This window comes from Onychostruthus taczanowskii, unplaced genomic scaffold (genome assembly GCF_017590055.1).
Source record: "Onychostruthus taczanowskii isolate IOZ18803 unplaced genomic scaffold, ASM1759005v1 scaffold21, whole genome shotgun sequence".
NCBI classification, from domain to species: domain Eukaryota; kingdom Metazoa; phylum Chordata; class Aves; order Passeriformes; family Passeridae; genus Onychostruthus; species Onychostruthus taczanowskii.
Window position 1 is genome coordinate 1,297,945 of NW_024499351.1, and position 27,022 is coordinate 1,324,966.

At 38.9% G+C, this 27,022-nt stretch overlaps 1 protein-coding gene across 1 annotated transcript in view; it reads right to left on the minus strand.

Annotated features, from left to right (window-relative positions):
* The window catches only part of LOC121335734 (WD repeat containing planar cell polarity effector), a 147,024-nt gene that overhangs the window by 50,966 nt on the left and 69,036 nt on the right, over positions 1-27,022 (minus strand). The window contains 3 exon segments of the mRNA XM_041404135.1: positions 12,719-12,842; positions 15,356-15,544; positions 19,663-20,272. Of these exon segments, the coding sequence (XP_041260069.1) occupies positions 12,719-12,842; positions 15,356-15,544; positions 19,663-20,272 (923 nt within the window).

The window sequence follows — 27,022 nt, forward strand, 5'->3', positions numbered from 1 at the left end:
GACTGCCTTACACACTTCTTCTCAGGACAGAATTTTGAGTCAGTTTTTCAAGTGAACCAAGTTAATTTTTGAATGAAGTAGTTTAATAATAAGGGATCATTTAAACCTTTAAAATACACACTTAGCAAGAAATAGTTTAGATGTAAGAAACATTCTAGAAAAAGCAGTGGGTCTAGGTGTAAAGAAAGATATGTCATTTATTTGTTGAACTTTGCTCGAATTAATTACAAACCAGCACTACTGTAACACTCTGGAACTGCCTCATACCTACACTGAAGAAACATTTGTTTGAAGATCCTGATTCTATGAACATTTATGCCATGTGCTTACCATGTGATGCTGGTCATTCACGTCAGCTTGGGTTCTTGTAGGATGGGCCACTGAAAGATATGACTGCATGCCCTTCCTACTGTGAATGAGAATTCTTTCACATCTGACAAGTGTTCCAAAATTTTCCAGAGCAGGTGCCATAAAAGTCTGGATAACATAAATTGATTACTATCATAAAATATTATCACATAAATTGAAACTATTACAATTTGTGTATTTTAAAACTAGATCCTGTCTTGTAATCTGTACTTCCTCTCAATTTCCTACACTCCTTATTTCTTTTTTCCTACTCATTTTCCCTCAAGAGAACATATATTTTGTTGCCATAGCAGTATTTCCCTACCTTGCAATTTTATCATCATGGCTTTCCTTCAGGTTTCTCTAAGCTGCAAGCAACACCCGCCCAGCAAACAGAGGCTTCCCCCACCCCCAAACCTCTTCATTCCTCCAACCTCTCACTACTTAGTAACTTCTCAACAGTGTATCTTTATCTTTAAATACAGACACACTCCAACATACTCTTCCAAAGTACTCTGGGCTAAAAACAGGTGTTAATTAAAAATGCTGATAAGAGTCAGTGACACCTGTTGTTTCACATTTATTTTACTCAACCCTGTCTGTTAAATCCTAGCCTTTATTGCATTAATTCGCTTCTGCTTTTCTTCTTTTCCAGCTTTATCCCTCTCACTCTGGTGATCATGTAAACTTAACAGTATGTCTTGAAAGCTGGATTTTATTGAGCAAACATATCAGCATGTCTACACACTAAAGACAGCTATATAACAGAGGCCCAGTATCATTGCTGTGGTTAAGGATGAGTTGCTGCCTTTATAATAATCCCTATTGTGTATGTGTGATATCTCTGCAATTTTGAGCTGCAGCAGATGGAAATTTGGTATTAAAGTTAGGATGAACAGGCCCTTTTCCTCCTTGGCTTTCTATGAGGTACAGGGCCAATTCTCCCTCATGCCTGACATTGGATAAGATGCGCTTTTTTAGTGCTAAGACGTCTTGGAGAAAACATATTAGCTCAGTATTTTCTAAAGCTGGCTGCCTAAAGATAAATATCTACTCACAGAATCATGGTGCAGGGCCAAAATTTTAATCACTTGCTGAATTATGGGTCCATTAGAGTATATTTACCTTTTCCATCTATGTTTGTTAATTACCAAATTATTTCTTTATAATAAAATAATGCAGTGTAATGCTCATACAATTCCCACACATAACAGCTCCATTGCAGAAAATACAGCCACGGAAGAGACAGACAAGATATTGTCTGGAACTTTGTATGAATTTTGGCACATTTTTGAGGGAGCAAATGGAAAATTATTGAGTCTGATGTGGTTTTTCTGCACAGCATCATGTCCAGAACATAAAACACAGAAACAGCCTTTTGCTGAAGAGACTGAAGGCACTCCTGACCTAATCCCTTGCCATTAGCTGGGAGAGAATATTAGAACAGGACAAGCATATGGTGATACTTCCCTAAGTAGTCTCCCAGTCTCCAACAATTTGTGGTTCAGGGATTTGCTGAGCCAGAGGTGGTTTCCAGGCTGGTGTTCCTCAGTGAATTCCTCTTCTCTGAACCTTGCCTTTGAACTCACATACAATTTTATCATCCACAACATCCTGTGGTAAGGAGGTTCATATTTTAATTATATGTTATGTGAAGAATCACTATATTTTGAAATGGCCACGTGTTAGCTTTGCTTGATGACCTCTATTTTTTGTATTAGAGGAAGCAGTGAGCAGTCATTTACTGTGCTCTTTCTCCCTAACATTCACAATTTAATAGATCTCTATCTCTGCTGCTCCTCTTTAGGTCAAGGAGTTCTAGTCTATTTAGCCATTCCTTTCACTAAAGCTGTTTCATGCCTTTAATCATCCTGGCTGCCCTTCCTAAACCTTTTTGAGTTCTAATATATCCTTTTACAGATTGTGGGACTCCAAAACTACGCACAAAATTCAGGTGTACTGAAGTTCACTGTTTTCTTGTTTAGCTCTTTCTAAGAATTCCTAGTTTGCAATGTGCTTTTTGTACTTCAGCTGAGCACTGAACTATTTTATAGCTGTAGAGTTATAGGACCAAATTCTTCTTCCAGAATAATGTTGAGCTCAGATTGCAGGTTACACATGAAGTTTGGAGTCACACACCACTGTGTACAAAGTGCTTCACTTTGAATTTATTTACCTTTAATTTTACCTTCAATTTTGACACTATGCCATTGTATCCTGTGAAGCCCTTTTGCTGCTCTTCACAGCAGGTCCTACTTTACTAGTGTTAATAATTTAGTGGCACTAGCAAATGCTGGCAGCTCACTGTCTGCTCCTTTGCCAGGTTACTTACAAGAACAGATCTGCTATACTTATCATTTCCATTGGTGACTTCCATGACAACTAACCATTTACTCTTACTCTCTTACTCTCTTTCTTACCTTTTAATTAATTACTTATCTATGAAAAGGAAGCTTTCCTCTAATCCTGTGGCAGCTTAGTTTCTTGAAGACATATTGGTGAGAGACGTTCCAAAAAGGTCTTCAATGGTCAAACTTTCATCAGTAGCAGCTGGATAGCCATTACTCACATGATTGCTGACATCAAAGAATTTGAGTTTTGAGATGTGACTTGCCTTTACAGAAATCCTGCCGACTCTCCCCCAATATGTTATTTGTCTGTATATTCACACATTCTTAAAACAGAGTTTCTACTTATTTCACTGGTACAGAGCCTGGACTTGCAGGGCATAGTTCTCTAAGGTCTCTCCAGATCTAACTTAATATTTTCCCTGGTTTTGTCCTCAGGTGCTAAGGTCATTCTAAATGTGAGGTTACACACCACACTATTTCAGATGTTTTATCCTTTACTACCTTTAGAAATTCTGAATTAATTTTACCTAGTGCTGGTCATATTTATCTATCTCTAGTTGATACTTCAACACGTACTTGTGTAAACCAAGAAACATCCCCATTCTCTCCTATCTTGGCCAACTGGTCAAAAGAGATCTACATGCCTGTCTGCTTTTTTTATCTTTTTGTAAAACTTTCTTGATATATTTTTTTTTAAATCTATGTACCTCTCTCATTCTATTACAGAAATTATCTGAGCATCTAAGATCTTTCTGTTAACTGGCCAGTAATAATGTGATACAGGAGCTAGACATTTACAGTGCAAATCATTCCATTTATCTTCAAACAGCTTACCTTTACATGGCTAATTTAAGCTAATTAGGTAGGCTCCTTTTGTAGTTAATTGATAGGGATAAGTACTGACGTTTGACTCTTCACGCTTATCTGAGATATCTCCCTTCAGTGGGATTACTCATCCTTTGGGTGCCCATGTCTTTTATCCTAACTACAGAGGAAGCCCAGATGAGCATGTAGGACACATAAATTCTACATTATTAAGGCATCAGAGGTGCACCCCCCAAGACACTACATCCATTTATTGGACAAATGACTATTGCTGACTTTTTTTTTCTAAATTTTCCTCTTGGTGTTCTTTCCTTCACAGGCTCTTGGGTTCTGAAGAACCATAAAAGGCAGATCTGCATTTGAAGACAGAAAGCCTAGGGCTGCCTGACTATTCAGTTAGCTCTTCCTGCAGGGCACTGGATGGAAATGGGAGAAAAGTCAGAAAAAACTCTGAGGGAGTGAGAAAAAAACTCTGATCTGATGAGCTGAGCTCGCAACAGAATATTGCCAGATGGTCCACATACAGTAAAGGGAAGTGTAATGGTGGGGCTCAGGAAGACTTTGAAGATGGAGAAAAAGTGTCTTGGTAGAGAGATGAGACACGAATTGATTGGGAAAAACTTTAAAGAGAAAAATAAATCTTAATTTCAGTTCTTGATTAGGATCTCAAATTAGAGATTTTTGAGGTCTTCACTGTAAAAAAAGATGGTATTAGTGACTAGGTGGAGTTGATGGAGAGGGAGAAACTGATGACCTGGGAAGGATTACAACAGCTGCTCAAGGATAGAGATATGTTGCTAAGAACAAATTTTTGAGGGGTTTGTCCAAGAATATGATGCATTTGCATTGTTTCTGCAGTCAGTGTATGCCTCAAGATTTCAGGGAAATTGCACAGCTGGTACAGCAGGAAAAAGCCACCTTATGAGATTATCAGTTACACAACACAACAGTGGTCTCAGTGTGGGCTCAGCTTCTGAAAGTAGCAATATCAAAGTCAGATTAACCAGCAAGTGGGAATAGATTTGGCACAAACAGTATCAGTCCAGTGTCGCTATTTCATGTTCCTTTTTCCTAGTGCAGCCCCATGGGTGGGGACATAGCAGAGAACTGGATGACTTCTAGCAGTCCGGGCCACCAAATTGCATCTGCTGCTGGCTGTGCAAAGTGGCTGCAGATTATAGCAGCTCTGGGACTGCTCTAAGTGTGTCTAAGGGGCCATTCTTCCTATCCTCCAAGCAATGTCTTTCCCATTAGGTTGAGCAGCAAATCTTGCCCAAATCTCCAACAGCAATTTCTCATGGTTTATCTTCATGGCATTTTGTTCTAAAGCAATTATGTCATGTAATTTATTGTCCCCCCCGCTCCAATATTTTGCTCATTATTTCTTACATTGTAATCATTGCCAGAGAATTAAATCCTAGAGTCACTCCTGTAGCATCAAAGTATCTGACTGAAATTGAAAACTGTGTTGGAGCTGGTTTAAGAAAAGAAATCATTAACAACATAGGACTGAAGCAAAGACAGTCTAAACTTTTTATGAGATCTTTAACCTCTTTAACTGCAAAAATATCATAGTTCCATTAAATAGGTGCCTTTATTTCTTGTTTCTAAAACAGGTCAAGAAGCATGACCAGGGGAATCTTTTCATGTGTAGCTCCATCACAGCAATATAAATTCTCATTTATCAGTGCTATGTTAATATGAAAACCTTTGGTTTTGATCGTTTTTCAAAAGATGACAAAAAAATGACTCTTCAAAGTCCTCTCCAGAAGGTGCTACTTTAGTGAAAATGCTACTACTGAACTTACTCCCATAGAGATGAATTCTGTTCATGTGGCCACCATAGAGAACCTGACTGCCATCAATGATCATTTTATCTGAAGGCATAATGTAATGCCTAATAGGTTACCTTATGAATATAAAAGACATTCTTAGTCCTCAACCATGTCATCATTAATGTTTATACATATTTTGTGACACACTATGTACCAATATAATTATAGATTCTACTTCTAGGGTGCTCTTAAAAAGGATCATAAAAGCTCTTTGCTCACTCTGTCTCTCAGTTCCATACAGTTGGCAGCAGATGGGATGGAGAACTATTCCTATGGAGCTGAGGCATTTTTTTCACCTTTGATTTAGGGTCCTATTTAGGATGGAAATACTCACAGCGAATATCTACTTTGGAGATTGCAGTGTACTGATACGGGAACCTGCTTACCAAGGGGTAGTTAGTACTGCATTAGTGATGTACCTGCAGGGCAAAAGAGCTTTATTTTAGCTTTTCAAAGGCTGTCTTGGACTTAAGTGATAACTGTCTGTGTCCAGGCATCATGTCATGTAGTATAGAAGTGCACTTCAGAACTCTTGAATAGTGAAGTGATTCATAAAGATCAGTGGTGGCTGGAAGCAGGTCTCCCCTGATGCTAATGACCACTTACCTTCTCATCTTCTTTAAGAATGTTTATTTACAAAGGAGGCCTATCAAGTCCTGTGTACAAAGTCATAATGCTTGATGAGTGTTCTGCCCAATACGAAGATAATTTTTTGCATTTACCCAGTAGCATCTTACATGGAACACTGTGAAGAGCAAAACACTTCTGAGATTTCTCAAGGAGTGAAAATAGCAAAAGTAAAGACATGGTGGAGGTTCTCATTTTTGGATTCATACAAAGGAGAATCTTTCATTAATCCATCCAAAATTCTAGCAGTGAATATGAAAGGTGAAAAAACACTATGTTGTTATTTACAACAAAGCTTTGCTTTGTAGTTAAACATATTTTTACTATAGGGGGAAAAAACCAAATTACATTCTCTTAATGAAATTACCAGATTGAAAGGTGCAAGTGGTTTTGAATCTTAGTATTTTTCCATGCAGGGAAAAAAAAAAAGAAAAAGAAAAACAATGCTTAGACTGGGTATTCACAAACACAAAAACAAAATTACAAAGGAGGAAAGGGCACAGCAGAACCACAGAACTGTGGCTGCATCTTAATTCTGCAACTCCTGTGCTGCATTTCAGACTTTACTTTCTAGCTCTGTTTTCTCACTCAAAAAATGGAACACAACAGAGCAGGCGTGTGCTTGTGCCAGTGTGTCCGTGTCAAACAAACAAGATAATTTCATGCATTAGAAAATATGACAAGTACAATTTCCAAATGCTTGATCAGAGTGAAGCTAAGCCATGAGTCAGCGATGCCGCAGTTAACGAGTGCAAAATGGTTCTGTCCCATTCCGTGCTCCCTATGCGGCTGCATGAGGCTATGAGACAGAGGCAGGAGGTGCTGCAGCCACTTACACAAATACACCTAGCAAAAGGGTGGGGGCAAAAAGGGAGGTTACAGCTCCCCAAGGCTTCCCAATAAATCCACCTCTGCTCAACATTTTACATAATGATATAATGCATTATATTATTATAAGCAGTGACATCATAATGAAATACCAGAGTGCTACTGAAGTGGCAAGGAACACCTAAGATACATTTCTGTACTTGTAATTCAGTTCCTGGATTTTTTAATTATAGATAAGGATTTAGAGGGAAAATAATTATTCATTCCATAAATACTGTTGTAATGGATCCCTGGCATATAATTAAGAGTCCTTTAATTTTAATTTTGTATACTGAATGCTTGTTTTTGGAGGTATTCCATATTTTACATTCAGGGCCTGCAAAGCTCTAAGCTTCTATTTTAGTGGAAGCTGAAGATGATGTGTGGTTTGCAAATTTAAGAACTTAGCTTTTATAATGATGGATACAAATAACATGGCTGAATCCAATATATTGCAAATAATTTTCCTTCCTTCTAATTGCAATCTGCTTCAATTGTGCTGTCAGTGTTCCTTTGCCCATCTCAGCTTGGATGAAGCATCTTCTTTCTAAAGTGCCCTCATGCCTAAAGAGGGAATCTCCCATCACTGCATTCAGCATTTTCTAGAAATTGACCTCATTGATGGTAGAAAAATAGATAGACTATAATCTCCCTGAAAATGTGAAAATGGATGTCCCCAGTTATTTTCAACTGAACATACAACCTTTTGGCCTACAGTAAAGAGTAAAATCACTGGCACATGATTTTTACTAGGTGAGGATAACCCTTCTGACAAGGTAACTGTATTTCTCAATTCTAGTAAATACAGACACTCACAGCTTTAAAAGTACAACAATAAATGGAACTTTTTTGGCAGACTCAGTAGGCAGGTCAAAGACTGTCTCAGCATGTAGAATGAATTAATATTTCTCTCCTGTGAGCTGGTCCTTCTAAAAAGGCTTAAGGCAGATTGGTGGGGTATTCAAAGGAAAGCTGGAGAGCGGGGTGAAACCTTTTGTTTATATGAACATTTTTCAGATTTAGATCTTGAAATATTTAAGCATTTTAATGTTTTAATCTTGTATGAAAGACTCCGCCCTTCCCTGTCCATCCCTGATGTGTCTGCTCTCCTCCATAGCCCACCACACACATCCTAAGCTGTCTTCTCCCATTTGGCTCTGTGCTGCTATTCTGCCCTTCTTGCAGGACACTGTACATTCCCACACCTGCCTTCAGACCTTTGTCCCCAGCACCTTGGCTTTTACTCATGCTCCTAACCCCACTTCTCTGACTTCCTACCAAACCTCTGAGCTCTTCTCCTCTTCTCTCCTTAGTTCCTTGTCTTCCAGGTTTAACTTCTGTGAATCTGCTGCTTGCTCTTTCTGAAGCCCAAATGAACTGCAGAAGGCCCTACTCCATGCCAAGAAATGCTTTTTGAATATGAGCCACAATTTCACTGCATATAATTTAGAAATAACTATGCTTCCTCCATTTGCTGCACTAGGGTACAAAACGATCATTTTGCTTTAGTCTCCTCACACTCACAAGAGAGTAACAAATGCCCCCTAATCTTGCATCAAGTTTACAATCTCAGTTTACAGGGCTTCTGCATCCAAGTCTTCTGGTTTGGTCATACAGACACATCCGTTGTGATGAAAAAAATCACTCTGAAGAGATACTCTAGCTGTTTTGTAACTAGCCTGCAAGTATTCAGTGCTAAATGAAAAAGGGTAAAAAAGTGAATAAATCAAATAATAGAATCATAGAAATATCTAATATCCTGAGTTGGAAGGGACCCACAAGGATCATGAAAGTTCAGCTCTTAGCCATGCAAATGTCAGTTCCAAGAATCACACCCTGTGCCTCCAAACACTCCTTGAGCTCTGTCAGGCTCGTGCTGTGACCACTGCCTGGGGACCCCTGTTCCAGTGTAAAAGCACTCTCTGGGTGAAAAACCTCTTCCTAATATTTAACCTAACCCTCTCCCAGCACAGCTTTGGGCCTTTCCCTTAGGTCCTGTCACTGGTCACCAGAGTGAAGAGATCAGTGCCTGCCTCTCCACTTCCTCTCATGAGAATGCTGGCCACCATTAGGTCTTCCCTTTGTTTTCTCTTTTCCAGGCTGAACGAACCAAGTGACCTTCTGTCTGCCAGGGCACTGCTTTCCATCAATCAGCATCCCCAGGTCTCTTTCCATGGCACTGCTCTCCAGCCTCTCATTCCCCATTCTGTGCATCCAGGGCTGCACCACCCCAGGTGCAGAATTTGCCACTTGCCCTTGTTAAACTTCACATGGTTGGTGACTGCCCAGTCCTCTCATTTGTTGAGGTCTCTCTGCAGCATCTCCCTGCCTTGGAGGGGAGCCAACAGCTCCTCCCCCTCGTGTACTGTCTGTGAACTGGCTCAGTGTCCTTCCCAGTCCTGTGTCCAGGTCATTTATGGAGATGTTGAAGAGCACAGGGCCAAGGATGGAGCCCTGCAGAACCCCAGTAGTGACAGGTCCCCAGTCTGATGTCACCCCGGTTCACTGTAACCCTTTGTGCCCCAGCCATGAGCTCATCCCAGGATGTGTTTATCCAGCTGGGGGATGAACATTTTTTCCAGAAGATCTCATGAGAGACAGTATCAAAAGCTTTACTGAAATCCAAAAGTATAACATCAGCTGGCTTCTCTTGATCAGCTGGGTGGGTTACCCTGCCATGAAAGCAAATCAGGTTTGATAAGCAGCACTTTCCTGTCATGAAGCTGTGCTGGCTGGGACTGAGGAGTGCTTTATTCTTCAGGTGCTTTTCAATACTTCCCAGAATAATCTTCCCCATAATTTACCAGTCACTGAAGTGAATTTGACTTGAAGCCTGAAGTTTCTAGGGTCATCCCTCTTGTCCTTCTTGAAAACTGGGACAATGTTTGCCAGCTTCTGGTTAGCTGTGTCCTCTCCAGATTCCCAAAACAATTCAAAAATAATGGAGACAGGCCTCCCAATGACATCAGCCAGCTCTGGGAGTGTTCTCAGATGAATCCCAGCAGGCCCCACGGGCTCATGGGGGTCCAGCTGGAGCACTGGAATGGTCCTCAGGGTTCAGTTCAGGGCACTGGGAGCCCCTTACCCCATCACTGGTGTTGAAGACAGAGACAAAGAAAGCATTAAACATCTTTGCTTTATGGCCCTGTTTGTGAGGTGACCATCCTCATCCTGTAACAGGCTGACGCTATTGCTGCACTGGTTTTTGATGTTAATGCATCTAAAAAAAGGCCCTGTTTGTATGGTCTCCCACAGCTGTGGGCAGCTTCAGCTCCAGTTGAGCTTTGGCCACACAAATTTTCTCCCTGCAGTGGTGAACACACCTCTGTATTCCCTCCATGTCACCTGACCTTGCTTTCCCTGACAGGCAGGTAGTGGGAGGAACTCCCCATTTTAAGTGTCCTCATGGGCATAACATGGTGACCTGAGAAGGCAGGAGCATAATTCCCTTCTCACTTTTCTCCTGCTCTGAACCCACAGCTGTAAATCAGGCTGGCAGGAGTGCCTTGCCTTGCTAGTCTATCACAGAGAGATGTAATAGCAGCAGCTGCAACTTTCATGTGTCTGAATTAGTGGGCACTGTGCCTCCCTGTGATCCTCCTAGACATTGCATCATGCCTGGATGGCATTCACTCACCCAGAACCATGGTTTACCATTCCCCACAAATCTGTAGTTCTCTCTGCTTAGCCTACATTTAAATCATTCTAGTCACTTAAGAAAACATCTAAAAGGAAATAAACACCAATTAAGGCACAGCCACTTTAATGCAATAATGATCATCTCTGAACATCATTTCCTTGCTTTCTATCAGATAAATCTCCCATATTTGAACATTTAATTTTGTACTTAGGTTATGTCTTCTGAGATAAGCTTTAAGCATTACCATCTGTTCTGCAGCAATCACATGATCCTATCACTTTGATTTGGTTGAATACAAATCCCTTTGAAAATAGGAAAACAGCAAAATAACACATTTGTTCCAAAACCTGCCACAACTGTAGATTGTTCAAGGGCTGCTTTACAGTGGGAGGTAAAAGACATGAGGAGACTCTCGTGCACACCTCCTGCTGTGCCTCACACTGTCCAGGCAGTGTTCTGACACTGAAGGTTCTTGTTTTAGGAGGATTGAGTCAGTGTTTCAGCTGCAGCCTCAAGGGCTGGCAGCTCAGTCAGGGCCCCATGCCTCTGCATGCCTGCTAGCACTTGGAAGCAAACCCTGAGTCAGAGGGAACACACCTTTCTCTTGCAGATGTAAGAGCACTAGAGTTACACCTCTCAGCAATCTCTGAGGCATTTTTCCTGCATCTGTCCTCTGCAGGCAACTGGCCCACGGCCACAACAAGTTGGCCACTGCCACAACAGCATCTTCCCTGCTGGTTTCTAGGAGAAAGGCAATAACAGAGTTTGTACCCACTGTTGTGGCCATGTGTGTTAAGAAAACTCCAGTGAAGGACTGCTGCATATTATGCAAATATTGAATCATTCTTCTACAAGGAATAATATCCCCACTGGAATGGACCTGTTCACCAGAAAGATGATCCTCTTCAGCCTCAAAACGTAGAAGACGATACAGAATATTTGTCTTCTAGATTTGAAAAAAAGCACATTCTGTGCTATCAAAGTAATTTCCTTTGCCCATGCTGACAGTGTAAATACAATCTGGATGAATCACTGCAAAAGGGTGCATTGTCAGTCTTTGCACTGTGTCCATCTACACTCCTTCTCAACAAGATGTTACAAACATTGTATCATTAAGAAGGTAATTTCACCTTATTTTTATCCACTGGATAATTCCCAAAGCGAACATCACAGCTGTATTTGTGAACAGGTTGAACTGCTTCATATCAAAATTTATAATGGGTTGAAAAAAATACAGCAATAAAGCAATGTACTATAAATTCTTGCTGAATTTGTTATTGTTTCTCGTCTAATATCAGAGCAGCTTCCCTGTGAAGACAAGGCAAGGAAGTTGGGGCTGCTCAGTCTGGAGAAGGGAAGGTTGTGTGAAGACCCCATAGCAACCTGCCAGTATCTGAAGGAGCCCACATGGAAGCCAGAGAGGAACTCTGTCAGGAACTGCAGTAGGAGGACAAGGAGTAATGACTACAAAGAGAAAGAGGGGAAATTTAGGTTGGATATATGGAAGAAATTCTTTACTGTGAGGGTGGTGAATGGCACAGGTTGCCCAGAGAAGTTGTGAATGCCCTGTCTCTTCAAAGCCAGGTTGGATGGGGCTGGGAACAACCTGGTCTAGTGGAAGGTGTCCCTGCCTGTGGTGGCTGGGTTTTAACAAGATGATCTTTATGGTCCCTTCCAACCCAAACCATTCTATGATTCTATACAATTTACAGACAAGTTCAACACTGTATTTTCTCCTCTTATTTTAACGGCATTGAAAATCACTGGAACCTGAATTTACATATGAGAATTTTAAAAGTGAGACTAACAAAAGTTCATATTTCAGTGTTGCAAAGACAAAAACGTCTTGGACCATGCAGCATGCTTTTGTATTCTAGAATCTTTCTAAACTCAGTGTTTTCTCCAAGTTTCTAAGTTCTTTCTATAACTAATCTGCAAGCAGTTGGTGAATATTAATCTCTCAGAAGCATGGTATCTTTTTTTCTATCAAGCTAAATGGGAAAGGGTGATTCATTTTAAGTGTATTGATGACAGAAGAGCTCTGAATAGCACTTTATCCGCATTACTCTATTTGAAAGGAACAAAGTGCAAGTTAAACAAACATTAACAATGAATGCATTTTTTTCAGGGGTGGTCCTCTTAGAAAACGTTAACCACATTAAAGTAGGTAGTTATTGAAATATGCAATTAATTTTAAGTTGATAGAAGTTGAAACTGTCACTCACCTGAGCAGGTGGTGGAAGAACCTTCTTGCATATCTGCTGATGGGGTCCCTGTACTCCAGCACAGTTCTATCCAAGAGAGGCCTTGTTGGAGCATAAAAGGTTCCAAGGCTTGCCTCAAGCTGTGCTGTGGAATTCAAACACAGCAGCAATGAAACAAGTGAATTAGTTTCAATTACAACAGGTTGCTCATGTTTGCAGTCAGTCAAATTCCTCAAACAGTGATGAAATGTGATGTTGTTGAAGGACAGATGAAATTAAAATATGACAGATTGTACAAACAGAATTGTGCATATAAACTTTGGCTTGGAGGCACAGCTGACAATGACTTTGAGCAACAAAAGCTATCAAAAGGATAAAGAAGTCTATAACACATCAAGTTCTCACCAGCAGCCTACAACTAAAAGTGACTCATGAGACTAATACAGTGTGAACAAGATTGTCCAGTAGAGATCAACTCTCAATTAGCTCAAATCGTCTTTGTCCTCTTAGGCAAACAACAAGGGAGTTCAGTTTTTCAGGAATTATTGTGTTAGGTCAGCAGGTAACAGAACCCTCTTTGTGAAGGCCTTGAGGTCTAAGGAACCTCCTTCGGCCCACAGTTCTTTAAAAATTTTAAATAAAAGGGTCTAGAAACCCTAAGGGTTTGACAGCATGTAGTGGTGGGAAACAGGATAACCTCCCTTGTAATCAATAAAATAAAGTCCTTTTGTTACAAGTTCTCTCTTCTTTAAATATTTTCTGACTGCTGTACTCCACAGCTTAAGCTCTTGGGCATTTTTCTACACATTTTTAATACAAAATTATAAACAATAGAAGTAAACATACAGAGTACTTATGTGTTCCACACACTTAGCTGAAAGGAAATTAAAAGATCAATAATACTTATGCTCTTTGACTTCTGCTTCAGAGTTAACAATGTAATACAAGGCCTTACAGGCAGAAAAGGGAGAATTTGATATATAAGTATTTGCTGTATATTTATGTTGCTCTACAAGCAAAATATAACCTATTGTCTCATTAGGCAGACAGAATCTCATTGATTTGCCATTATTAATGTTTGTTTGAATTAGGCATTTCTGTATATAGTGGCAATTACTCTTTACTTCCAAGCATAGTTACACTTGATTTTATTAGGCTTGATAGCACTAAATGTCCTAATAGCACTGTGTTAGTTACCCAGACAAACTGCTAGAAAATTAGTTTTGTGTTATCTCCAATCTAGATCGTAAGATAAGTCAAACTTTAAAGGTATTTTCTTTCAAAGCAGCAGTCAATTTAGATTAAAATAGAAAAACAAGCCAAACTCCCTTGCCATTGTTGTTTTCTTGACAGCATGTTTTGAACTTCTGAAATATTTCAACTGACATGGAATATGAGTGACTACTGGCACAGTTATACATTCATTAAATAGCCCAGCTTGATGTTGAAGGCAGGATAAAGATCTCAAAGATAACTGCCCCATCACTATAAATAAAAGGTCCCACTGGGTTTTGTTAATAAAAAAGAAAACAAATTACCATGCCAAATTTGTTAGATTTAGATAGAATAACTCCTGGATGGAATAAAATTCCTTCTTCTGTGAACAGTGTTAGGCAGCTGCATGGGGGAAACACACAGATATCTGTTTATAATGTACATATTTTTAGAAGAGTATCATAGCCAGCCCTTTTCACAGGTCCTTTTCAAAGCATGTTTTATTTAGAGTTTATATGTTGTGTTTGCGACACAGAGATTTTTTAAATCAGATCCCACAAAATGGGATAGCTGATGGTTTGGCAGCAATGTAGGACACCTTGGAGTTTTTCTATCATCAAACACACCAGAATCCTAAGTATTCTCTCTTCCCACAAAAGATGCCTGGTCTCCAGCTGTCTGCCTGCTAGACTGGAGGATAACACCTTCACTAAATCAAGGCACTTCAAATCTTGAAGTCTACTGAGTTTCAAGATAGACAGCAAATCAGGAGGAAGGCACCACACCAGGCTTTAGCAGAGACAGGGCTAAACTTAAAATTCATAATTTCTCCTGAGGGACCCCAGCTACTACTGCAGGGGGCTGGATTACAGTAAGGACAAATGCTTTAATCCTAAAGGAGGCAGCAGAGGATAGTGTATTCAAGGCCTTTGCATCTTGTAATGAAAGAATGACCCTTTGAAAGCACCTTAAAAAACATACCAAAATCTCTTGTCCCCACTTCAGGAAAACATCTCTCCTTAACCTGGTGCTGTCTCAACATGAATATAACACAAATATTTCAATCCTGTATTAACTAACCTTCTTCTGTAACATAAGCTAAATTTATAGAATGGAATGAAGTTACAAAATATAATGATAGTGCTATGTATATTAAGTAATGCCTGTAGCATATATATATATATATATATATATATATATATTACAATGTGCATTATTTTAGTGTCACTATTGATACAAACTAAAATGTAGTCAATGCATTGGTCCAGATTTTATTGAAATTACTTGTCTACAATGACATGTGATTATGAGGCACCATAATCTGGCTGTCTGTGTGGAGTCTCATTACGGTCTTCTTTATACAGTCAATAAATACATAGTCATAATCCACACATGAATTACCAAGACACCACAGAAATCCATTAGAAATATAAAGTCTCTTACCTTCTCTGGCTGGTGTAAGCCTTTGTTTAAGGAGGTGGTTGCAAATGGCACTCAGGCAGATAAAGCACCGCTGACCCATGGTGTTCCAGTTCATGGTGCTCAGGACATTAATTGCCTCCTGTATCTCATCATTACGAATGTACTGGTGGATGATTTCCTCAAGGCCCAGTTGTCCTCTTGTGAGTACACCTTTAACAAGAAATATTACAACCAGAGATAATGGGTTCATACTTTTATACAGAGTATGTAAACCAGTAGCTGACTCCTTTTCAGCACAGTTAAAAATAATTGCCATAATTTAAAATTAGGCTGATGGGTTTCAGTATTAAATTTTTAATAAAAGATAGCACCTTACTATCTTGGCATACTTAGCCTGAGGGTGCCGGTCAGCAGACAAAAATCATCAATGAACTTCACACACGGATGTTGAATGAATGTAGCCAAAAGTCACTGGTGACAACATTACATAATGAAATTTGGCTTAAACAAGATGGAATAACTTTATTTGGAGTTTATCACTATTGCAAGGTAGGTAATAAATCAAATTTCACAGCATCTCCTTCCTGTAGGAAAATAGTGCTGGACAACACTAAACCCCAGCATTTGTCTCACACAGATGTATCTCTGCATAAAAGCGTAGAGCAGCTCCAACCTCAAAGCAGCTCTTACTCAATTACTCTCCATATTGCAACTGCTCTGGAACATCCTTCTAGCCTGGCAATATTCTCTAAGTGGAGCACTCTTTCTGAGGGGATACCGTGGAAGTTATCATCATCTTGATACTACAGACCTTTGAATTAAAACTGCACAGGAAACCAAGAACAAGCTTGACACACAGATATTTCTTGGCTTGTGGATCTCAGCTTCCAAATAGAAAAGGTGACTAAGAAGCTGCAGGAAGTAATGTTATTTATTGTCTCTGACTAAACAAATTATCATGTGTCATTGGCCACATACAGAATTTTAGCAACTCTTGCTCACTTTGGATCGCTCTGATGGAGTACTCTTTATCAGCACTCATCCAAATATTAGAAAGAGACCACAATAAATTTACTGTTTCTCTATCTTTAAATAAAAACATCATTTTTAGGTTGTTTTGTTTTTTTTTAAATTTAACATTTTTTCTATTTATATTCTGATATTGTTTGTTGAAACTAAACATATGGAAAAAGTTCTGATGAGAAAGGGAACAAGCTGAATTTCAATACTGGTATTAAAACCATAGGACTGGCTGGGGTAAACAAGGCCTGGTAACAGAGAAGAGCAGACCTGTTATGTATAAAACATACCTCACAAAAGTTTCATAACTGTTGTGAATACTGTTTGTGATGTGAAATAAGAAGTGAGGGAAAAAAAGGGGAGAAAAACATCTGAATACAGCTTGAGGAGAATTAAACTGCAGAGAACTTGCATATACAGAAGTGATGTTTTTGGGGAAAAACCTATGTATATATGTATATTCACATTTAGTAACAGAGAAGCACTTAATTTTTTTAGCTTCATTAAAGAAAGGTTTTCCATTGTATTCCACCTTATATTTGCATATATTAAAGCCTATGGACATTATGCTGGGTAACAGCCATGTTTAACTTGTTAATATCTAATAGTTATGGCAGACTTTATTCTTCCTAAATGTTTAGTGTTTTTAAAGCATTACAGCAGCTGGGCAATCTCCACATTAACCTCTCAGTGAAAATGAAAATACTTATTTTCATGTTAATTAAATACAATACTATATTTAAAATGCCTTTAGAGGCCAGCAATGCTGAACTACTGGCACCAGCACCACGTTTGGCATTATCCAAGATCTGGGTTGACATCAATAAAAAGAAGCCGCTTTTGGAAATGAGTTTGGCATTAGACATCAAAAATATTTGCCATTAGTGTTTGAGGGTATGTTTAATATGACTTTTTCCTGAAATAAATCTGGATAGACAGCATAATGGAGATTCACAGAACTTGTCCAAAACCATAATGTAGCTGGAAGTTAAAAACATATTTGCCTATTCTCACTGACATAGTTTCTTAACTGACTTCTGTGGGAAACAATTCCAAGCCATGTGTTACTCATGGATTTTATTTCAGTCCTGAATGCCTGTCTGGGTCTTGCTGTCATGAGCCCCTAATTTTTTTGCTAGAATTTATTATTGCATTTAATTAATTAATTAATTAATTCTGCATTATTTCTTAAATAGCAGAAACCTAAAAACTGAGACTGTGAAGATGGACTTACTAATCAACACAGTGTTCCCTTGGCAGTGTGGCAAACTGCGGAGATGAAGTGTAAAGCTGAACACCAGGATGAAATAGAGAGCAGCATATTTTTGCATGGTGGACTACAAAGAGGGAGAGAGGGAAGAAGGGAGAGAGCTTTGCCTTCTTCGTAGAAGAGATTTTACAGTAATTATACAGAATGAATTTTAAAATGTGATAACTTTCAGCTGTAGAGGTCAACATCTTCCCATTTGGATGCTTGACTTCTCCTGGGTGGTGCGCTTCCAGGCAACCTGCTTGGGAAAAAGAGGTGACAGCCAACTCACTGCCTAATTGATTTAGGAACAGTGCCCAGGGAGACAGTCCAATTAAGTTTACAAGCTGGCAATTAGCAGGAAAGGCCTCTAAATCCCTGTACTGAGCGCCTGCTTGCCTTGGTAAGAACATAAATGTGCTAAAGATAGCAAGGGGAAAGCTGTGCATTCTGGAAAGCTGTTGTGAGAAAACCTCACCAGGGAGGACTGAAGAAAAGCAAGGTAGAGGTGGGTAGAATGCCTCCTGCTCAACTCCATCCCACCAAATCAGGACAGAGATAATTTAGAGGGTTTTTCTTTTAAATGGCCAACATGCACAAAATCATCAAATAGCTGTTATAATTAGTGTTCTGGGGTACACTGTAACTATTAAACCTGTCATTGAACTTAATGCAGCTAATTATCTCAAAATGAATGATAACCTGTAAACAGGTTTTTAAATAGGTTTTTATGGATAACAGCAATAATTTGGATCAGCTCTTTTAAAATGACACAACTATAAGCCAATCCAACATCTTTTTGTTACTAACATCCTATTACATTAATTTAACTTTTCGCAGTGGCACACTTGGTTAAATTTTTTTAATTCAGTCTTTGAAATTTTTAGGTCTCTGGTAATTTTAGACAGTTTTTTGCCCACAAAAGTACATGTGTATCTCATTAAGTAAAGAAATTAAATAGATTTTCAAAATAACAACCCGTTATTTTGAAAACAACTGTTATTTTGAGTCTTTTGGCAATTTGTTTGGGTTTGGTTTTTTTATAAAAAAGGCTTCTTCCTAATCTCAATAGCTTTATACAAAAGAATCATTAAAAACTCTCATGAAGATCTACAGAAGTAATCCTGTTTTCTTGGACAGACAATGGGCAAAATGCTGAAGTTTTCCAGGATGGCTGTCTGCCCTGCTGAAACACTGGCTTGGGAGTCAGAGGGTTTAAGCATGATTGTTTTTTTAGCTCACACAATGGGCTTGCACCACTGTAACTTGCCTGACTTGAATGAAATGAATACAGTTCTCACTGATGAGCCACTGCAGGGGTTTTATTCTTAGTTCAGCCACTGTGTAACTCTTGGAAAGCCCTTTAGCTTTTCTTTACTGCCTCTTGTTTTTCTGTTTGTAAAAGGAAGTTAGTTGTGGTTTTACTCTTTAAAAGTTCTTCACACCTAAAAAGAGAAGAGCTATATAAATTTTAAAATTAGCATTATTACTTCTTTTATTCACAACTCCTTGCAAATTACTTGAGAGAAAAAACTTCTCTGAAGGTTATGAAAATCATTCTTCTTCTGTGGAAAGTCTTCAAAGGAAAAACAAGGTGCAACTTCATATACCGAAGCCAGGAAGAACAGAATATTGGACAATATACATCACACATGCAAAAAAAAAATTTGGTAAAGAAAATAGCATTACTATTCTATTATTAAATATAGCTTATTTTAACTTGTTAGGGTTATTACTACAAAATGAATACAATTCTTAAGATTATATACTACAGATTAAATGAATTTTCCAGAGGAAAATTTGTTATGCTTTGTTAAAGTAGTGAAGAACATTATGGGATGCTAATCAGACAGCAGGTCAGGGTCTTGTTCTATGAATAGGAAAAGGTATAAAGTCATTGTGAAACATAAAGAACTCCTTGGTACTTTCAGATATCTTTGGAGCAATTTGCTTTTAAGGCTATGGTCTCATATACCTAAAATTAGGGTGTTCCCAACCTTATGGGATACAGATATTTCTTTGACAGCTCAAGGTTCAACAGATGTGCTTAGTAACTTACCAAGTTTAAAGTGAAGCACTCCCAAGGGTCCTTTATCAAATCTAACCAACAAAAGATCATGAATGTCCATGCTGTCAGGACTGGGAAATGCAACTGGAGGAGCAGCCCACTGGATCTGGATGAGGCTGGTGGGCACATCACAGTGTTTACTGAACTGCAGAGTTGCCTCAGGTGAATATTCCTGTGCCAAGAGCTGAATTTTAATTGGGGACAGTGCCGTGTCAAAAAGCTGCAGCTCCCCTTGAGAGCTGCCAACCACCAGCAGGGCTCCAGAAGGGTGGTAGGTTATTACAGCAGGGAGCAGCTCTGCCTGGGCCAACAGAGTCACTTGGCTGTAGGCTTCGTACAGAACTACTGAGGAGTCTTCACAGCCCAGCACCAGTTTGTCTTCTGTCACATCCCTGCAGCAGCTGATGGCTCTGGCTCGCAGGGGGACCCTGGTGACGGCGGCGCACTGGATTCGGTTCCTGACGCACTTGTAGACGCAGCTGTCGGCCATGGGCTCCTTGGCTGCGGACACCGAGCGCTCCACAGTCAGCACCTGCCGGGGCTGGACAGAGCTGAACCTGGCATCCAGGGGCTCCCACTCCATGCGGACGTAACTCAGCACCTGGCAAAAATCCAAAGCCTTTTGGTACTCATTTGTAGTGATTTACTCTTAAAAATTGACTGCTGTGAATGCGCTTTCCTGTGGGGCAGTCAGAAGCAGGCATTCTTCAAACTGAGCTCTGAAATATACTCTTTTACCATTTAAAAGATCAATTCATTTCATTAAAAAAAACCCTCTGCAGTAGAGTTTGAACCATATTTGTTTGTCTTATTAACAGTTTAGCAGAACTGAAGATAAAAGAGGGAATGGTCAATGATGGTAAGAGAAGAAAGGACTGATGTAAAAGAATAACTAATTATTCACAAGTGGCCTGGGGTAAAAATCCCAAAATTCTGGGAAAAATCTATAGTAAATTACTCTTAGCATCAAGCATAGAGGATTTTTGATCATTTGCTTTGGGCCATGGTAACAGAAAATATTACTCTTTAGTGGTAGAAACAGTGGCATGTTAAAACAGCATCTACTATACATTGCCAGATGAGTAGGTGGTAGATGTTCTTGGGTGTCATACAGTTTTAGATGCAGAAATAATGAATTTGTGATAGCAGAAAAGCAGGGACCATTACAGGGTACTTGAAAGTTAAACGAATGGGAGGAAGAACATAAAGGCAAAATGTGATAAAAAGACAGCAGCTAGCAAAGAGCAAGAATCTGCAGTGTGGAAACATGGGAAGTACCCTTAAGAGGTGGAAGCAGCAGAGGAGACCAGCAAAGGTTCATGTACTAATGATAAACGGATTTGAACAAGAGGTGCTGTACAGGATTTGAGCAGGGAAACCTTGAGAGAAACAACAGCTGTAAATGAGTTACAGATGAGCTTATGAAAAGCTATTTCATAAAAAATAGACAGAAAACCTGTGGTTCTAGAAGAGTGAGAGTAGTGGAAGCCAGTGAGAAACTTGCTGGTGTTTGTTCATGCAGAAATAAAGAGTGAAAGGAAAATGTGAACCTGAGCCGAAACCTTCTCTCATGTATACCCACAGTAATCTTCACATTGTAAATTAAAGCTGCTGACCTGCCACAACTTTTGGAAGCCCCTTGAATCCACATGGTATGAAAGCACAGAAAGGAATAAAAAATGTGATTAAAAGGTAGAGAGAGGATGAGGAAGGAAATCTAGACATTTCAGGGTGAAAACAGAAAGGCACACATAATGTTAGAGCAATTTAAATTTGATTTCCACAGATCACAAGACCAACTGAATACGCAATTTAGCCTTTCATCCTGTAAAGGAGAATAAGAAATTCAGGTTTTTTTTTTTGGCATACTACCCATTACTTCTAAAGTAACTGATAAGTTTATAAACAAGCTTTTTGGGACGTTGATAAGACTGATTAGGGTCTTTTGTTCTGACAGTTTACTTATTTTGTCCGCAAAAGGGTTTCTCAATCAAAAGAAAGAAAAAAGGGATTATTGCAATGCTCTGGCTGGAAACCAAATGACAGTTAATACAAAAATCTTTGCTACTTTTAGATGAGTAGCTAGGGACATGCAAAGAACCACTTAATGCAAAAGCACCTGATGCAGAAGCCAATGCATTTAACCTGTGAAAACCACATCAACCAATCTCAACAGAGATCCATGAAAATATGCGTCAAAGAGGAAATAAAAGATTACTTTACTTTTCTAGTCTGAAAAACACTTTCTCACCTCAACCATTCCCTCACCAATGGCTTAGCCTCTGCAACAAGTCATTTTATGCCCACAAAACCTTGCAGTGGCTACTGTGTAGATGTTAGAACTGCTGAAGTGTGTTTATTAGGGTGTTAAATTGCATGGCAAGGAAACTCCCAAAAGAGGTTATTGTGGACACAGGATTACTGTGACCACAGAGTTCTCTAACCCCAAATAAAGACAAAGTGAAGTGTTACTGTTTGTTCTGCAGTTTTCCCTGGGAGTATGTATAGAGACCAGGCAGCTCCTTTCAAATGTGTGAAACAGAAATCTTGCCCAAGCAAGTCTTCAAAGCTTCCATAACTTCAGTGAAATGAGCCTTGAGGCTTTCTTGGACTCACTTTTCTGTCTTCCTCTGGGAAGTTTCCATGTACTGCATTATTCTACTACATATTTTGACCCCAAACCAGTATTTTTCTCTGGACAACTCTTCAAAAGCTCCAAGAAAGTCATGAAGATCCACAAAATAATCAGGCCTATGAGAGATGAGAGCCTGAAAGCTCTCATCAAATTAAATTAAATTCTAAAGAGAGACTGGCCTTGAAGGTTAAGGCAATAGACAAGAAAATATGTGAAACATGGATTTTACAACTCCATGGGAGTGACTGGAGGAAACCAGCAATGGAAATAGTCACAGAAAATAAATGTTGCCATATGATTCTTTGAGAGTCAGCAAGTAGATTGCAACCAATTCATCATTTTGTCCTACCTTCTTAGAGCAAAAGTAGGACAAAATGATGATCACTACCTAGAATTTTACTTCAAAGGAAGTAAAATCTCCCATATTGGAAGATTAATGTAATGAGTCTTGAGATGAGAACCTTCCTAGCTTCACATAGTTTTGAGAGCAAATCCTTGAAATGAAGTCTAGGATAGGTCTGGTTGCTGTATATAACACAATTCTTAACCAGGAAAAAGTTACTGCAAGGAGAGAAACTCTGTGTTACCTTTCAAAACATAAGGTTTGGCATAATGTTTAAACACATAAGGCTTAAAGGAAACCTTTCTAGACATTGCTGTTCAAATTCTGGCTGGAAACAAGAGAAACATTTCTCCCCAAATTGGAACAGATAAGCTGCTTCTCATGCATCAGTGGCCTCATGTGCCTCTTGCAGGAAGAGAAGCAAGCCGAGAGACCCCTTTGTTCTGCCTTCCAGTTCTGCCAAATGTGTCTGGTATTCAGCACTCTGAAGGGGGAAAATGAATATTCTCTTCCATCTGAGAGGGAAGATTTGGGTTTCTCTGTCAGAAATTAGTTTTATTATTCATTCTCATGCCACTAACTGAAGAATTAAAGCAGAGAGACACACAACTACAGAAACATTAATAATGCTTTTGAAAGTTAAGGCTAATAATCAAAACTTTTTTTTTTTTTTTCCCACAAGAAGATGGTATTCTGTCAATTGTTTTCCTATCTGGTAAGTAGACACATGGTAGTAAATGTAGTGCATATAGTGCTTTAGCTTTCCATTTAAAGGAATCCACTGAGATTCCTTCCTGATGAGAAGCAGTTCTCTGGAACCCTAAAAGGTGACATTAAATCATTTAACAAAACATTTGCTTTTGGAATGGGAAAGCAAAAGCAGGAGGAGTTTCCTCAGCAGTGGGTAGAACAACTGTCAGATTTGTGGGGGAGGGGACAGGGCAGTGGGTCTCAAAAGACAGAGCTGTAATATCACAAGCAGGGTGTACAGTCCATTCAATGGTCAATGATTCCCAAAAATCTTGGCCTAAGCACTTAGCCTTGGATTTCAAGAAAAGACTTCTGGAATTATTTTGCATGAAGTAAAACCAATTAATTTCTTTAAAATAAATACATTAATTAAAAAATTTAAAAGTTTTATGACATGAATGATACAAAAATACAGTACATGCATTTAAATATTGTCCATGTAATTTATACATATTTCCTTTATTAATGTAGCAGTTATGCATCACTACTGCACATTTATACTGTTTTCCCCTTACAGTACTGCCTTGGACTCTGCTTCAGTTCATCAGCAGGATAAGGGATGCTATACATGCCAGGCTCCCAAATCCTAGAGCCAGGAATCATAACAATCCAAGTAAAGGAATCTGTTAATCTTTGTAAATAAGAGGCCTGCTATGCTATTTAAAACACTCTCTTTCATTTTATGTTCGAGAGAAATAATAGCGCTAGCTTGTGTGGGCAGTATCACTCTTCTCAGTGAAATTTTTTGAACACTTAAAATTGAAGTATTTTGCATAGAGTGCTGGGAAAGGATAAAGTCCACATAGCAAAACAAGTAAGAGTTTTAACCAGTAGTTCTTAAGCAGAAAATTGGCTTACCAGGCAGATGAAAAAAAGAAAATAAAAGAAACAGAAAAACAAGCTTGCTGTGACTGAACTGTGTGTCTTTCAGATGAGAAAAGAATGTTTGATTTATTTTATGGATGTTAAAAAAGTGCTTATTTAATTTCACACAGTGAGGTTCCAAATAGCAACAAACATTTTAATTAGAAATGTAAAGTGGGAAGTGTGGTGCACACCAGAGTAAAATTGTTTTAAATATGGCCTAGTGAAGTTGAAAGGGGAAAAAACCACCTTATTTTAAAACATTTCTGAATAAAAATGAAAAGCTCCTACTCTAGGTTACTTATTTGGCTTCATTGTATCTACAGACCTACATGCAATCTTATTATTTAGATCTCCAGTCAACACTTATTCTTATTTTCTTTCAAAATTTATCATCATCATCTTTATCCTGTATTATTCATTGAACTTCTAACCCAATGTGACACTGAGGATTTCACATTCTTTGCTGTATGTGTGTGAGAGGTATTTCAGCCATTCAGACACACAGGGTAGATGTTTTTCTGAGCACTCCAGTAACTGTAGGAAAAGATCTGCTGTGCTTATTTCACAAATCCGAGGCACAATATGAAAGCAATAACTATTAAATATTATCTCTTGGGAGAAAGAAAAATAATATTCTCTCTCAGGGAAATTATTTTTTCCACAAGATTGAAGTATAATTTCAGTCATTCCCACTAGCACTAAATGGAGTGAAAATAAGAATGGTGAAGACAAATGCAAAGTGCTACAGTAACTGTGCCCTGGCATCAGCATCTTCTGTTAATTTGTGTTTGCAGAATAAAGTTCATGTTGATTTTAACACAACTTTCTCCCAAAGCATTTAATCCAAAGATGACTTCACATCAGATCCTATTCATTCATAGCAAATTGTCTGAAATAATTTCTGGAAGGTTCCTCTTCTGGTTTTGAAATCAAAACACCAGCATTATCCCCACAGAGACACAATTTAAATAACATTCTTTGATCGTTGGTACTTTAAGGTTAAAAAAACCCAACAAACCCCAAACAAAATAAACCAAACGAACCTCCAATAATTAAATAAATAAATTAGAGAATGGGTGAGTTTACTGGAGGAAACCCATGCATAGGAAAGCAGACAAAGGTCCAACAGACAAACCCTCCTGCAGCAACATGCATTGCACACTGAAGCAAGGTCACATGCTACAGAGAAAAGCACCTTCATTTCTTCAAGGGACAATGCTTCACCAAATCTTACAGCATTCAACACAGTAAAAAAAATCAGTAAAATAAGTCAAGATTTGTGAGGAAACAGTTATTTCTGTTTGTAGAGGAATAGTGGTTACCTGTAGCCTTAATAGTAGTAAATGGTAAAAATAAAAAGCCACGTGGCAAAATTCAAATCAAATTTCCAGTATGTTTAAAAAGTGAAATGTATTTCCTTCCTTGGATTGAGAAGCTGCTGAAGTACACTATGCCCCAAACACTCCTCGTGCAGTGTGAATCATCCCAGCACAGGACGTGCAGTTACAGGTGATGATCATGATGAGGGCTTGAGCTGTCTCATCCCAGAGCTATTCCTGTCCTCATACTAATAAGCACTCTTCTGGTGGGCAGCCAGGATCACTCAGAAAATTCTTCCAGGCAGGAAGTAGTACCATATAAGTGCCCATTTGCCTTTGCTCTGCCCCAGCAGCAGGAGTGGCAGCAGCTGGCAGGTTGTTTTGTGGTTTCTGTAAGTCAGCACTGAGGTGATGGCTGTGGTGAGCACCCACTCATTTCCTTGGGCTTGGTTTCATAAACCAAACATGCCAAACAGCTCTTTATGGTCATGTTGTTCAGCAATTTCTGTTTTTCTCCTGATTCTAGATAATAATGCTATTTTATCCAGCTGATGCTACTATTTTCAAGGAAAATGTTGGTGGTATTACTGTACTACACTTGATTTTGATAAATGCTCTAAACTGAGTAAGTTCACGCTTCTAATTCTTATACTGATAATAGTCTTTCACTGGGAGTAAATTAATATTACTGGTCAAATATGATAAATATGGATTTACTTTCATGAATAACAATGGCATGTCCAGTTCTTTTTTCAAATCTATACATGAGGAATACTACAAATGGCAAGGGATTAGAGGAAAAGAAAGGCAAGTAAGCATGATTACAGAACCACTGCCTTTTTGTGGTATCTGACCTAGAGAGTAACTGTTTACAAGCTGTCTAGAAATGGTAAGTATGCTTTTTTTCACATACAACCTATCAAATGTCCTTCAGAAGTTAAAGATGTTAAGTTAAAGTTTCTCTTCAAGACTGTAGGGGAAAAATGCACCTCAGTTAAATGTAGACTGGGGGCTGATGTTAATTCTAGAACTTCTGAGTTATGATATTCTCCCATCCATGCACAGGAATTTAATCCCTGCCCATAAGGAACTCTATAGAAATCAAACAAAAGACCTCAGCAAACAGCACCACGGGTGACTCATCATGGACACATAGGCCAAGTGTACAGGCAGAGTGACCTGAGCCTTCCAGAGCATCCAAGAGCTGAATACATGGAACAGCCTAACTGACAAACAGCAAGACAGTTTGTTACTCATATATGGCTTAGCTTTCTATTGCCCTGTCATAGTGCTTGGTATTTTATTGATGAATACAGGAAGAGAAATTCATCTGAAGATCTAAGAATTAAAACAGAAAAGTACAGGGAAAGCATCAGAAAATGGAAAGCAACTGAACAGTCAAATTTGGTAGCGCTGCTTTTAAAAAGAAGTTTCTTA